This window comes from Phacochoerus africanus, chromosome 5 (genome assembly GCF_016906955.1).
Source record: "Phacochoerus africanus isolate WHEZ1 chromosome 5, ROS_Pafr_v1, whole genome shotgun sequence".
Classification (NCBI taxonomy): Eukaryota; Metazoa; Chordata; class Mammalia; order Artiodactyla; family Suidae; genus Phacochoerus; species Phacochoerus africanus.
Window position 1 is genome coordinate 38,746,503 of NC_062548.1, and position 14,948 is coordinate 38,761,450.

General features: G+C 48.1%; 1 protein-coding gene across 2 annotated transcripts in view; it reads left to right on the forward strand.

The window, feature by feature from the left end:
* Positions 1-14,948, forward strand: part of USP7 (ubiquitin specific peptidase 7) — a 56,422-nt gene that overhangs the window by 14,542 nt on the left and 26,932 nt on the right. The window contains exons 1-2 of one of the 2 annotated variants that reach the window (XM_047780529.1): positions 11,488-11,592; positions 12,313-12,487. Coding sequence is in view for 1 of the 2 variants with exons in the window: in XM_047780528.1 (XP_047636484.1) it covers positions 11,488-11,592 (105 nt within the window). In the remaining variant the exon portion in view is untranslated. Of the gene's footprint in view, positions 1-11,487; positions 11,593-12,312; positions 12,488-14,948 lie in introns of those variants that run through there. The other variant, XM_047780528.1, reaches the window with a different exon arrangement.

The following is a 14,948-nucleotide window of genomic DNA, read 5'->3' on the forward strand; positions in this document are numbered from 1 at the left end:
GGGGGGGGTGGGGTGGGGGGGAACCAACCAGAAACAACTGGGTCTTCTGTCCAAGTTGGCTGTTCTGTTTGTGGCTTGATACAAATAAAGGAACTCATTTGAAATTGGCGGTGCTTGACTAGTTTTTAAGTTTAAATTAGCTCAATCAGAATTTGTTTAAAGTCTGTCGTCTACTTCTTTTTTTTTGTCGTTTACTTCTGACCCCAGTCCTCAGCTCCTAAGTTTCCTTGTCTTTTTTGTAAAAGACAAGGAAATAGCTCCAAAGGACAATCCAGGCATTTTAAGAGAGGACGCTGGCCTTTGCCCAGGTGTCAGAGGACCATCAAGGCCACAGATGACTTAGGTGATCCCTTTTCTGGGACTGTTCAGGAGTCCCACTCCCTCCTGCCCCCAGATAGGCAGCTGCTGCCCTTGTCCTTCCATGGTGCCACCTGTGAGGCTGCTTGAGGTGGGGTCCGGCCTCAGGCAGTATTGGGGTTGTGTCTTTGTGCACTGTGATGTGCTTGGCTTCGCATGTGTGTGTGGTTTTACTTTGTTGTAAAGGCATGTATATCCACTGAAACAGTAAAACAACATGGAAACAAGGCGGGAACAGCTCTACTGCTCAGCGGACACTGTATACTCAGTGTCTGATGGATATTGTCCCTTTCACAAGTAAGGCTCATTCTGTAGGGACATCCTGGTAAATGATGCCCCCTTAATGGATATTCTCCCTTATTATAGTTTGCTTTCCCTAAAAACGACATGAATGTGGAGTGAATTTATCTACATAAGTAACTTTTGTAGATAATTGAGTTTTTAAACACCAAAACATTGAATATTTTAGAGAAATACTGCAGAAAAAGGAACAGTGATGTTGGAGGCACTTGATGAGTGTGCACACTTACCACACAGAGCCCTCAACTATGATCTGTAAAACTGTCCTCAAAACGGCCCATTTCTAGTTAAGTTCTTGTCTTGTTTCCCAAATACAACTTTACAGAGGCATTTCATAGGCTCTGGAATTCACTCATAAGATTCAATGGCTTTTTTTTTTTTCCTTTTTCTTTTATGGCCACACACCTGTGGTATATCGAAGTTCCCAGGCCAGGGGTTGAACCAGAGCTGCAGCTGCTGGCCTGCACCATGGCCACAGCAACACTGGATCTGAGCTGCGTCTGCAAGCTACGCCGCAGCTTGCAGCAACATCAGATCCTTAGCAACACGGGGATTGAGCCTGCATCCTCACGGACACTATGCTGGACTCTTAACTAGCTGGGCCACGAGAACTCCTCACTGGCTTTTAATATGTATTCACCTATTGCTACAGTCGGTTTACTGTAAAGAAACCCCTGGACTCTAGCTGTTACTCTTCTGGTCACCCTTCCAATTCAAGGCAACCACTGATCTGCCTTCTGTCTGTAGATGGGCCCGTGCCTCACACTTTGTACAATACGTGGCCCCTAGAATTAGAGGGCATTTATATTTTAAAACTTTTTCTCTGTTTAAAAAAATGGTGCTTCAGGGAGTTCCCTGGTGGCTCAGTGGGTTAAGGATCTGGCATTGTCATGGCTATGCATCAGGTGACTGTTGTGGCTTGGGTTTGATCCCCAGGCACAGTCAAAAAATGAAAAAGTGGTGTCTTCATTTTAAGAAATATACTTGCGTATATCTCTTTGGGCATGTGTGCTAGTTTTCTTGGAATGGATACCTAGAAACATTTGGTGTGAAAGAATATTTGATTTTGGTTTGAATAAATATTCCCTTCGGGAGAATAATTTGGCCGTGGATTTTAGCCTTGAGCCAGTTGACACCACCCAGTTTGTGACATGAAACCCTCAGTTATCTGGGGACATTTCCAGTATTTTCCCCTGTTAATCTGGTAGATGAAAAATAGTATCATGTTAATTAGGAAAGTTGAGCATATTTGTCAGTCCTTTGTATTTCTTTTTTCTTTTTTTCTTTTTTTCTTTTTTTCTTTGCCATTTCTTGGGCCGCTTCCGTGGCATATGGAGGTTCCCAGGCTAGGGGTCGAATCAGAGCTGTAGCCACCGGCCTTCTCCAGAGCCACAGCAACGGGGGATCCGAGCCGCGTCTGCAACCTACACCACAGCCCACGGCAACGCCAGATCCTTAACCCACTGAGCAAGGCCAGGGACCGAACCTGCAACCTCATGGTTCCTAGTTGGATTCGTTAACCACCGAGCCATGATGGGAACTCCAGTCCTTTGTGTTTCTTAAGAATTTCTCCTTTGTTGCAGTTGTTCTTGATTTTTGGATCTCTGTATTCTGGGTATGAATCTTTTGGCTCCTGTGTTGGGCAGATACTTTGTGTCTTCGTCCTGTGGCCTCCACGGGGTCTTGTCTCTGCTGGGCATGCTCAGGCTTGTTTTTCTTTCCCACAGGTGGACTGCAGATGGGGCCGTTTCTCCTTTGCTGGGGAATCAGACTGTGTAAGAAAGCAGTATGGCCGTAATTATAATCCTGGGCAGTTGTACAGGATTTAACCCCTCTCTGTGCCCGGCCAGCATTCATTGCCAGTCCTCAGACATGTTTGTGGGACAGACATGGTTGGCAGTCAGCGTGAAACTCTAGGGAACAGATGATTTTTACATAATGAAGCCAAACTGAAAGCCCCAAACAGATCCTTTTTATTTAAGGAACACAGATTTGTACCTGGCCTTCCTTGGGGCTTTATTTTCATATAGCTAATTTAAATGAAGGTTATTTCAGAGTATAGAGCTAACTGTCAACGTGGTACGTCTACTTGGGACCTTCAGAGTCCACCCCAGGCAGGACCAATCAAACCAGAACACATTTAGTTGTATTGATGAAGCTACAGTTTTCGTTGCTAATGTGACCAGAGGAATTCATAGAGTCCCTGGAGGCTGCCCTGCTAACCTGGCAAGGGCAAGATAGCCCAGCCCCACACAGGACGGCAGAGGAGCCTCTGCTGGGCCCTCCCCGCCTGATGACCAGGATGGGCTTGATCCAGTGGGCGCGTGGGGCTCGATCAGCCAAGACCTAAAGGACCCTGGGCCCAGCTCAGCTCTGACCCACCTGTGCTTTCAGGCCCATTTCCACTTCACGTGGTGGGACGCATTTGGAACGTTCAAGGCCCTGCCCACCCTCTGCCTGAGCCACATCTCCCACTCCCTTGCTTGCCGGTTACCAGCGGGAATGTGCGTCTCCAAGGGCCTCTGCCCAGCTGCCTCCTTTCGCTCCTGGTCCTGGCCCTGCATCCAGGGCCTGGGGCTCTGTTTCCCCTTCTGTTGCATTAGCCCTCTTGTCTTAGGGCTGCCTGCCTGGCTCCTCCTGAAGCCCAGGCCTTGCCTGCTCAATACATCGAGACACTTGGCAGGTAGGGCGACTAACCTGAGGAGGGCACCCAGCACAGCCTCCACCACCCCAGACGGTCAGCGGTGGAGGAGGAACATTAGGAAAGTAGTCGTCCGAGTGCCGCCCTCCTTGAGAGAGTCGCGATTGCAGGAAAACCCACGCTTGTGAGAGTGGAACAGAAGGCATCTTTCAAACATAGTTGCGTTTTCCACCTGTGAGAGGTTCCCTGGAGCCAGGGCTCAAAAGCATGGGGGTGTTCCCCCCCCCCCCCCCCGCCCGTGGCCTTGTCTGTTGCTGGGGAGGGGAGCTCGTTGGCCAACAGGGGCCCCACTGCCCAGCCAGCACCTCCTCCCCTTCACCCAGTGGCTGGAAGGGCAGTAAAGCCCTGGGTGAGTGCAGAGCAACTCAGATCTGCGATTCCTCTCTATCTGTGTCCTTTTCACTCTAAGGACTTACCCTTGGTTACCTGCAGATTCTGCCTCTGCCAGGGACTGCATATAGCCCTCGGTCTTGTCTGAGAATCCCCCAGGGGGTGACACCATGGCCCTGAGTGCTCCTACAGAGTTGTGGGTTTTCTAGGGGTGTCCAGAGCTTTTTCGCGACTTGTAGGAGGTTCCGGTTTTGGGGGGAGCATAACAGCTCACAGCCTGCCGGTCCTTGCTTTTGTGGAAGCCTTCCCAGCCCCCCACCACTCCATCCCCTGCCCCAGGCTGCTGCTGCTTATCCCCCTTCCACCAGCTCAGCTTCTCAGCTACCTCGGTAGGTCTTCTGTCTTCCCTCTCTGAGAGCGGTGGGTGCTCAGCTGTCTCTGCTAGTTTTTTCATGGACCAGAGCATTGGGAAATTGATCATATCTGAATTCTTGAAAATAAAAGCGATGGAGCTAGAAGAGTTCTCCTCCCCTGAATGTCAGGAGAACTTGGTGCAGGAGGCTGTTCAGAGCCCCTTGGTCTTGTTCTGGCTTTCAGAAGCATTGTTGATCTTTGCCCTTGGGAAAGAGTACTACGTGGGTGGGTGGGGGGCTCAGTGTGGTTGAGAAAGATCTAGTTATACCCTGTGCTGCAGGACAAAATCATAGTACGGTTATTTGCTGAAGTATCGCTCAGGTGGCCAAAACAGAGTGTTGGTGTGTGTGGCTAGAGAGTCGTGTGTCCAGGATGGCTGAGTAGGTCATGATGTGGTGTTAGGAGGCTATTCAAAATCAAATGAGTGTGCCAAATGGGGATAGCTGTATTTCATCCATGCGTTACAGGTAGTGGATCACTTCTTGTTCTTGAAGATAGGTGCATGCAGCTTGTGGACGGGCGTATATCCATGAACATCGAGAATGCTTTCCTCCCACTTGGGGGGCAAGAAGGTCATTGCTGTACCCCTTGCCTTGCTTCTGTGAGCATTTCATTCTGTAAAATCCCCACGTAACAGTACCTGCCTCTTTGATTAGGACTTAGACAAAAATGATGATGGCCTCTTGGTTCATCATACTCCCAAGCTGGAAGCAGCTCGGATGTTAGCGGGTGAGTGGTCAGATGGTGGTCTGTCCTGGGCCCGGAACCCTGCTCAGCAGGGAGTGTGATGAGTGTCAGTTGGTGCTCCAGAAGGTCACACACTGTATATCCTTCTGTATAACATTGTCTTTCTCTCTCTCTCTTCCCCCCCCCCCCCCTCAGCTGTGGCAATGCAGCAACTTGACATAGGGTCTCAGTTCCCAAACCAGGGATGGAACCTGGGCCTTGGGTGAAAGTGCCTTAACTACTAGACCACCAGGGAACTCCCTGTATAAAGTTCTAGAAATGGCTGATTATGGATAGGGAGAAAATTGGTCACCACCAGGGGCTGTGGAGGGGCACGGAAGGGAGGTGGGCGTGGCTGTAAAAGGGCCACCTGAGCGTCGTTGCGCTGGACCGGTCAGTATCTTTGCTGTGGGGAACAGAGTCCTGCCTGCACATGTTGTAAAATGCATGTAGTAACTGGGAGTGGGAATCAGTACAGTGTATCAAGTCTTTCCTGGTCGTGATATTTCTGCGCTATAATTCTGCAAAATGGTGAGAGGAGGCGTTTGTGAGGTATTTGTGGCTAAAGAACTTTTCAGAGCTTTGTGCCCCTTTGCTCAGGACTTGTGTATTCCTCACTAGTGCCCTGCATTCATTCAGGAACTCTGTCTAGCCTGTCCTTTATCTGAGGGGAGCCTTCCTCCTTGAGACTGATCCTGTCTCAGGGAGGAAAAGTGGGGAGAGCAGCCTGGGTTCCTCCTGTGGCAACACCCCTCACCGTCCAGCAGGGACCCCGGGTCCCTCTGTAAACGGGAAGACACACCGCTCTGCCTGGTCCCCGGCTGCGGTTTCGGCAGTGCCGGCCGGCACTAACGCAGTAGGGGCCAGTACTGGGAGCACTGAAATCCTTGGAGCTGACTGTGGGTCCTCTCACACATCCCATGTTTCCTCTGCTGCTCCTGCCCCGACACAGACACCAGCTCCTTCCCAGGTCAGCCCCTCCGGAGGAGCTCTGCTCTGTGTACCTGCCCCGGTGTCTTGTGGGAGGCTTTCATGTCTCGGCCCTCAAGCTGCCTTTCTGTATAATTAGATGAGAATTTCAGGCATGCTGGTGTGGATGCCTCGTGCTGAAAATCTTCATATATAAGTTTAATGTTAGCTACATTCCTGCCTCTTAGGCTTGACGGTTTCTTATTTATGTGTTTTTATTGCTTTTTACAGCCGCACCTGCAGCATATGGAAGTTCCCAGGTTAGGTGTCAAGTAGGAGCTGTAGCTGTTGGCCTACACCACAGCCACGCCAGATCAGAGCTGCATCTGCAACCTATACCACAGCTCATGGAAACGCCAGGTCCCCAACCCACTGAGCGAGGCCAGGGATCGAACCTGCGTCTTCATTGATAGTAGTCCGATTCGTTTCCACTGCACCACAATGGGGACCCCTATGTGTTGTCTTTTTAAAAACAAACTTTAGGAGTTCCCGTCGTGGCGCCGTGGTTAACGAATCTGATTAGGAACCATGAGGTTGCGGGTTCGGTCCCTGCCCTTGCTCAGGGGGTTAAGGATCCGGCGTTGCCGTGAGCTGTGGTGTAGGTTGCAGACGCAGCTCGGATCCAGTGTTGCTGTGGCTCTGGCGTAGGCCGGTGGCTACAGCTCCAATTCGACCCCTAGCCTGGGAACCTCCATATGCCTCTGGAGCGGCCCAAGAAATGGCAAAAAGACAAAGGGAAAAAAAAAACTTTAAATTTTGGATTAATTTTAGATTGACAGGAAAGTCACAGTTAGTAGCGGCCCCCTCACCTGGTTTTCTCCCCTAGCAGCATATATCAGCTAAGGAACTCCAGTCTTAGGTTTCCCACTAACCGTCTCTGTTTCTGAACCGCTTTGCCTTTTGAGGGTGATCATATAAATTGATGAGGTGGCTTGAATATGTTTCTGGCCCTAATTTTGTGGGGGAGCTTTAAAAAAAAAAGGAACGCTGAGGGAGCACTCCTGGAGGTTCTATGCAGTCATGCTGATGTGGCGGAGAGAACCTCCCCTCCCCCAGCCCCAGCAGATGCTGCTGCAGAGCCATGCAGGCATGGCGGGCACCCACGGGCTTGGACGAGAAGGTGACTCGGGGGCTTGGAGTGGGGTCCACAGGCTGCCCATAGGTTTTCAGCACCAGTACCACCATTTCTAGACTGCCCTTCTGCAGCATATTCGGGCTGGCAGTTAAGAAATTAATATTGGGAGTTCCCGTCGTGGCACAGTGGTTAACGAATCCGACGAGGAACCATGAGGTTACGGGTTCGATCCCTGGCCCTGTTCAGTGGGTTAAGGATCCGGCGTTGCCGTGAGCTGTGGTGTAGGTCACAGACACGTTGCTGTGGCTCTGGCGTAGGCCGGTGGCTACAGCTCCAATTGGACCCCTAGCCTGGGAACCTCCATATGCCATGGGAAGCAGCCCTAGAAAAGGCAAAAAGACCAAAAAAAAAAAGAGCATTCAGAAAGATACCAGTGTTCTAATTCACCTTGATACTGTCTATTTTATGCAATATTCTTTAAATTGGGTTCAGTGCCAGGAGAGAGGAGAGGAGGAGGACTAGACAGAAGCCGGGTGTGGAGGGTGTTGACTTGGAATTCAGGGTGAGCTGGTAGAGTTGGGATTAAGACTGCTGTAAGTAAGGTTCTGCTTGACCACTTCGCGGACGAATAGTTGGCCCGTGGACTTGGTGCTGCTCCATGGATTCTGCCCTTGTAACTCAGTCATGGTTTTGCTCCCTGGGTTGTTTCGCTAGTTGGGCACCTCTTGGTGGCAGCATGCGGACTCTTAGTTGGAAGAGGCCTTGCGGTTTTATTGTGGTTGTTTGATGCCTTTTTGGCAGAGGTTTGAAAAAGCTTTGTGAAGTGACAGAAAAGTCAAGGTCAGCAAATTGGAATTTTCTGGGTTTTTTTCTTGTCCATCAGTCCGTCCATCCCGCCCCATCCAGGAGTGAGATTCAGGTGCTGAATCAGCACCACATCATTTCCATAGCAATTGGCCAGTGTTCTTTGGGTCAGTAGTTCTAGGTTGTGACATCACAAATGGAAGTCGGTGGGAAGAAAAGCTGGATATAAGCACAGGCATCCTCAGTAAAAGAGAAGGAAATACGGGCTTTGTAATTAAACAAGGGAGCCTTTTGTCTTTCTAAAGTCACTCTTTAAAAAAAGGTATCTTGTACCTTATGTATGTTATATTAAAATGAAGCCTTTGATACTTAACACAAGGTTGTTGTCAAAAGGCTTACCAGGAGTTCCTGTCATCGTGGCCCAGTGGTTAATGAATCCGACTAGGAACCATGAGAGTGCGGGTTCGATCCCTGGCCTTGCTCAGTGGGTTAAGGATCCCGCATTGCTGTGGCTGTGGTGTAGGTTGCAGACTACAGCTCTAATTAGACCCCTAGCCTGGGAACTTCCATATGCCGCGGGAGCAGCCCAAGAAATGGCAAAAAGACAAAAAAAAAAAAAAAGAGGCTTACCAATCATGAGTAATGGATCTGTTCTATTTCTGGGTGTCAGGTATATATTTTGGAATGACGATTGCGTTCCCCTGCCGACATTTAATATAGCAGGAACTTTTTGTCCTGTTTATTTGAGGCATTGCATGCTGTCATTCCCCAGTCTTATTATTTGCAAGCCTTGTGTCAAAAAATTAATATTGTAGAAGTTACCGTTGTGGCTCAGCAGTAGTGAGCCCGACTGTATCCATGAGGATGTGGGTTCAATCCCTGGCCTCAGTTAAGGATCCGGCGTTGCCATGAGCTCTACTGTAGGTTGCGGATGCAGCTCGGATCCCACGTTGCTGTGGCTGTGGGTAGGCCAGCAGCTGCAGCTCTCATTTGACCCCAGCCGGAGAACTTCATATGCTGCAAGTGTGGTGCTAAAAAAAAAAAAAAAGAAAGAAAGAAAGAAAGTTAATATTGTAGTTCATATTTGGCCAAATAAGAGTTAACACATCTGGGAAAATTCCAACTGGGCAGGTTGTAAAATTCAGGAACAGGATCACTTTATGTAGAGATGAGTACGTGTACATGTCAATCTGCTGCTTCCTTGACAACAAAGACAGGGTTGTCGTTGAGGATATTTCTGGAAGCCTGGTAACAGACGGTGGTATCCGGCGCTTTCACCATTTAATTCTGGTCCAGGGATTTACTGTGTCTTAATTACAATTTTAATCCTCTGGTCGAACGAGCTCATTTTTGAGGAGCCTTTTTTAACTGGATATTCAGTCCCTTAGGAGCTAGACTTGAGTTGCCAACATCGTCTACAAAAGATCCCAGACGGTTGGGAGCTTCGCAGGGCCTGTTGCTGGACAGGTTCCTCATGTATGTGATGGGACAACAGGGGCTTTTTGCAGTTTCACAGCCACCAGCCTGTCCCACCATCTCAGTGCCTATGAAGGGTAGAAAGAGCAAACTGGTCAGCCCGGCAGGAAGGTGCAAAGGATGGTGCACCTGGTTCAACTGGAGAACTCTATCCACCTCGCCTTTAAGGCTCCAACTTAGAGAAACGTTTGTCAGTTTTGCGTTATAAACATGTTTTAAAGCTCCTGGCCTAGGTTGGATTTGAACCGAGGAACTAATAAACAAATTACAAGTGCCAGGCATACATCAAGCAAATTTCAAGATTTATGATGCATTCACGTGATGGTTTTGTGTCTTGGGTGAAGAGTCGCCATATTACTGCTTCTGCAGAACCTCTTAGTAGCTTGTGTTCTCCCAGTGTTCATTTGTGTAAAGGGAAATAAGAATTTACTCTTATTCCAACACTTTTATAGTAAAGGTTGCATATGATGATATGTATTGCTTGGTATCTTAATTTTTTACACCATATATATATATCTCAGAACTTTTCATGCAGGTATATCTTGAGAACCTTAAAAAAAAAAAACTGCGTAATATTCCATTGGTGGAATGTGCTGTTTATTTCATAGGCTTTGATAGAGTGTTTCCTTATAAAATATTTTTTATGATGTTTGAGGTGGGTGACTTAGGATAAATATAGAAATTTCAAAGTACCTGATGTTCATTTTGCTTGCAGGTAAGTTTTAGAGCTTAAAGACTATCCATTAAACAACAGGAAAAAGAATTTCTCCTTTCTCCACTTCCCTCCTCCAGGTTTTCTGTCAGGGTGTCATGGTTAAGGGATCAGTTTAAAAATTTCGTTTTCATAAACAACTTTTAAACACAGTAAGTGTATATGTGTAATAAAACAAAGAGTATCAAGATGGGCAGTGGTCTAAATTTAGGTAGTAATACCTGTTTCTTGGCTTCCTGGGATTTTTTAAGGTGTATTCTGAGATGCTTAAGAAGGAAAAAGGGACAGTTTATATTCAGAAGTTGTTTGAGAACTGTAACCTGGCAATTGGGGTTTGGAACTTGCCTGGAGGGGCAGGGGCATGGTGCTGTCCATGGTGCTGAATGAGACCTTCGGCTGGTCCAGATGATGTAAAGGCTCTGAAATGTTAGAGTTCAAGGACACATCTACACGGCAGTTTAAAAAAGTACATCTCCTTTTTGCAGCTGAGACGCTTTGAATTTCTTTATTAAAATTTTTTATTGGTAGTTTATAATGTGTTAATGTCTGCTGTACTGCAGTGTGGTTCAATTACATATATACGTATTCTTTTTCATACTCTTTTCCAATACGGTTTATCACAGGATATTGAATATAGTTCCCTGTCGGACATCGGGGGTGTGTGGGGGCGTGTCCACATCACGTGGAGGTTCCCAGGCCAGGGAACAAACCTGTGCGACAGCAGTGACAGTGCAGGACTCTTAACCCACTGAGCCACCAGGGAACTCCCCCTGTGAGACTCTCTAATTTCCACTGGAGAATCTGATTTGCCAGGAAGCTAACGATGCAGGCAGACAAGGAACAGCATTAGTTGCAGCGAGCTGTGCTGACCTGTGGGAAGGATAGGCTTTAAATGTGAAATATGGCCCTTTTGGCCAGTAGAGGCTATTGAAATACTAAGTCCTGGCAGAGTTTTTGTTTGTTTTTTACATTTTTCTTTTAAACCATGGGTGTAAGTCTGTTGAAGATTTGCTTTTAATGAAGAGGGATGAAAATGTTATAGTGGGGGTTTCAGCCTTACACTTGCCAGGCATTGGTTAAAAGTTTTGATTCCCCACTTCTGTGCACAGGTTGTTCAACCTAGATTAAGAATGACAGAACAACCATGTTACCAGTTTGTGGATCCTTTCTTTCTAGGGTTTTGGTCTATGCCAGTCCTCTCAGGGACCCCCTTTCCACATTCCCTATACCCCCGAAAATGCTATTCTTAGTTTTTTACTGTATTCATACGTACACAGTAATTGTCGCATAACACTTAGAGACTTGAGTGCTGCTTAAGGTGTGTGAATCCGTGGTAAAAGGTTGTAATGTCCACTCTTTTGTATATGTTTAGTGAACCCTAAACAATATTTCCTTGAGTTTTAATGAGTAAGAAACCCAATTCAAAAGAGATACCATTGCAAATGGAGCAGACTGTTGTGTGGCACAGTGAGTGTTGAAGTCCCATTCAACATTTTGAAAGCAACAAAAGTTTGTATTTAGTGAGCACAACAGTAAATACCTTTTGGGTTAGAATGCAGTTATTTTGAAACTTAGTGACTAGAAATCATCAAGTACAAATATATTTGTTTATTTTCTTTAAAGCTGGAGATACAGATGACCCACCAAGAATTACTCAAAACCCTGTTATCAACGGGAATGTAGCCATGAGTGATGGACACAACAACACAGAGGAAGATATGGAGGATGGTAAGTACCTGTGGTTTGTTTACTTGCATTGGGCAGAAAACTATGTCGGAAACACATTTCTTCAAGTACTTGTGAGTTTCTTAAGAGTAGCTAGGAGGTTGTATGGGAGGAAGATTTAGGAGCCTGCTTTGGTTTTGAATTTCAAGATCTGCCTACACATTTCAAGGTGAGTCGATTCTCCCCAGGCTAGGTAGGAAGGGTTCAATACAGAAGTTGGTAACAGATGGGTATTTGCTCAGGCCTGCAGTTTTCTAGCCACTGCTAGTATTGAGAACAGCAAGTGTATCTTACTCTCCTTTCCTCTTCGTCTGCAGCACCATACTTCTAGACACTGGAACGTGGCTTTCCATTGCATTCTTACTGTAGCAAGTATGTCCGTTGTCTGTAGCTGGTCACCCCTCCCCGTTCCGGTTAGGTACGAAACCAGAATCGAGCTTTGGGCTTCATCCCCCAGACTGACTCTCGGTCTTTAGCTTCTCCGCGGAAAGTGTATGCATCTGTACATGCATGGACATTGTGTCTAGGAGACCACTTTCTTTTGAGGCAGTTTCTTCATTCTGACTTAGACTGCGTGGCCTGTGCATTTGCCGGGTCAAAATCGTGAGAAGGTAGCAGCCAGAAACCACTTTATGCAGCCCCTGGAATCATGCAGTGTAATATGAAACCATGTTCTGTCAAAAGCATGTCCATCAATCCTCATGAGGGTTGTGTCCTTCCCAGGGGTGTAACGGGGCAGTTGAAAGAAACCATCAGTCACGGGCTGCACCACCAGAAGGACTGCTGTTCAGACCTCCTGCCAAAAGTTCAGCCTCCATGAGAAACTGCAGCCGTAGTTGAGAGTTCTCTCACAGTGCGGTTTACCCCTGGCAGCTGGCTGAGGCAATATCTGAGGAAGGTAAAGAGGCGTGGTCCGAACCCGCTGCTTTGTTACCTGTGGAGCGCCCTCGCGGCTGCAGATGAGGGCGATGGTGTGGGCGTGGTCTCTCGGTCGCTGGGATCTTGGTTTTCTTTCAGACCCTGGAGATGCCGAAAGTGGTTCTGAGAGTGCAGTTGGGAAGGCAGGACCGGGCCTGCCGCGCCCGGCCAGAGCGAGGGGTGCCGCTGGTCCTCCTGAGCAGCGCGCGGCCCACCCCGCCGGAGCCCTCCCGGTCTGGGGTCCACAGAGGAGTGTCTCGCTCCGCCTCGCCCAGGTCTTTTTCCGGCGGGTCGGGACGAGGCACAGATGTGGATGGAAGGGCAGGGTTTCTCCGCCTCTGATGGCCTTCTGGGTGCATCTTTTTTCTTTGGGAAGGGATGGTCCTGTGCCTTAGAGGGCGTCAGTGTGACCCCACTCCCCAGTCGGGACATCCAAAAGTGTGTCTAGATGGGGCCAGTCATCTCCATTTGGGAATTAGTGTGAGGAGATCACTTGCCTTTTGAGGCAAATTTTGCCAAGTTATTAATAGTAAATAACGGTGCTGTCGAACCTGGAGGTGGAATTGCTCCTATGACGAGTTACCCGTAGAGGAGAAAGTGAAGGGAAGTGCTCTTCAGTCAGCCCTTTGGAAGAAAGGCCCCGGGCAGGAGCGTGAACAGATGGAGTCTCTGGTGGCTGAGGGGGCGGGAGGGAGATGGTTCTGGTTCTAGGGGCAGAAGCCTTCGTTTGCACCAGCGGTGACACATATTTTGAAACACTGAATGGCGAGATAACGTGCCTCGTGGACAGTGTTCTGACACCGAAGAAGTTAGAGCAGCGCTGGCCTAGACACAGTGCTTTGCCAGCCGTCAGTCTCCCGACATGTCCCTCCAGAAGACTTGACGGAGTTAGTGATTGCCCAGGGCTCTGGGGCAGCCTTAGAGCCCCCCTTTTTCCTGGATCTCCTTTTGAGGACAGGGCATACAATATGGGAAGAGCTGAATTCGAACCATCAGTCTCTTCAGAGAGGCCTTCTTAGTAACAGGCGTTTCTTATACAGCAGTTAAGTGGCCAACAACACAGGAAAAATAGTTTTGAGGTAGAGAGCATTTAAAAATCCTGTAACACAGAGTTATGAGCAAGTCTCCAAATCGTTTGCTAGTTGAACCTGTTGACTCTGAATTTAGTTTATTCCACTTTTCCCTAGGTGACCCATGGGCAGTTGGAGGGCAGATGCATCCTCTGCGGATCTTGATGGATCCAGATCTAGATTGTTGGTACCCATGAAACAAAAGTAATTTCTGGGGATTAACTAGGATTTGCAGAGGCCGGTATGAGCATGAATAATTGCGGTTTGATGTAGTTAGTACTAGAGCACCATTTAGGGAAACCTCAGGCCCGCCTTTCTGAGTAAAAAACTTAAAGATAGTGGGTTATCAGGCTTTCTGACTGGATGTGAGGACAGCAGGTGGCACAAGAGCATCCTGTCATTTATAATAAAGGAATGCATGGAGGAATTCCCATTGTGGCTCAGCGGGTTAAGAGTCCGACTAGTATCCATGAGGATGTGGGTTCAATCCCTAGCCTCGCTCAGTGGGTCGAGGATCTGGCATTGCCGTGAGCTGTGTTGTAGGTTGCAGGTGCGGTTCAGAATCCCAAGTTGCTGTGGTGTAGGCCAGCAGCCGTAGCTCTGATTCGACCCTTACCCTGGGAACTTCACATGCCACAAGTGTGGCCCTTAAAAAAAGAGAGGTGTATGGAGGAGTTCCCCAGTGACTCAGCAAGTTAAGGATCGGGCATTGTCACTGCTGTGGCCTGGGTCACTGCTGTGGTGCGGGTTCAGTTCCTAGCTTGGGAACTTGCATATGCCGTGTGTGCAGCCAAAAACCTAAAAAGGTAGATGCATAGAGCAGTTGAGTAAAGGCTCTGTGGTGCTCAGGCAGGTTAGAGCCTCTGGATGAAATAGTAATTCTGTAGGATGTGAAGTATCTTTCACAGACAACAGAATTGTTTGGTTTTGAAGCAATTATAGATACAGGGGAAGTTGCACAGGTCGTAGGTGGGATCTCTAGTACCCTTCACCGATTTTCTCATGTAGTTCTTCAGGGGAGGGTGATCAGACCAGCCCTATCGGCCAGAGGTGGGTTTCACGTCTGCTTCTCTTTGGTAGACCCTCCTGTCTTGACCTTTTGGTGTTGAATGTAGGTTTTCAGTTACTCAGCGCGAAGACGGGAGGGCAGCTGCCCTCACCACCCTGCAATAGGAGGAGTTGGAGCCGAGGGGCCGGGGGGCATCTCCAAGGGCTTGCCCTCTCCTGGAGGCAAGCCACACTGAATTTGTCTGGTCCTAGTTCTTATCTAAGATTAATTGAGGAATTGGACTGCACTGTGGGTCGGAAGAGCAAAAAGGGATGTAATTGAGAATCAGTTTCCTTATCAGTAGAAAACTCTACAATCCCACC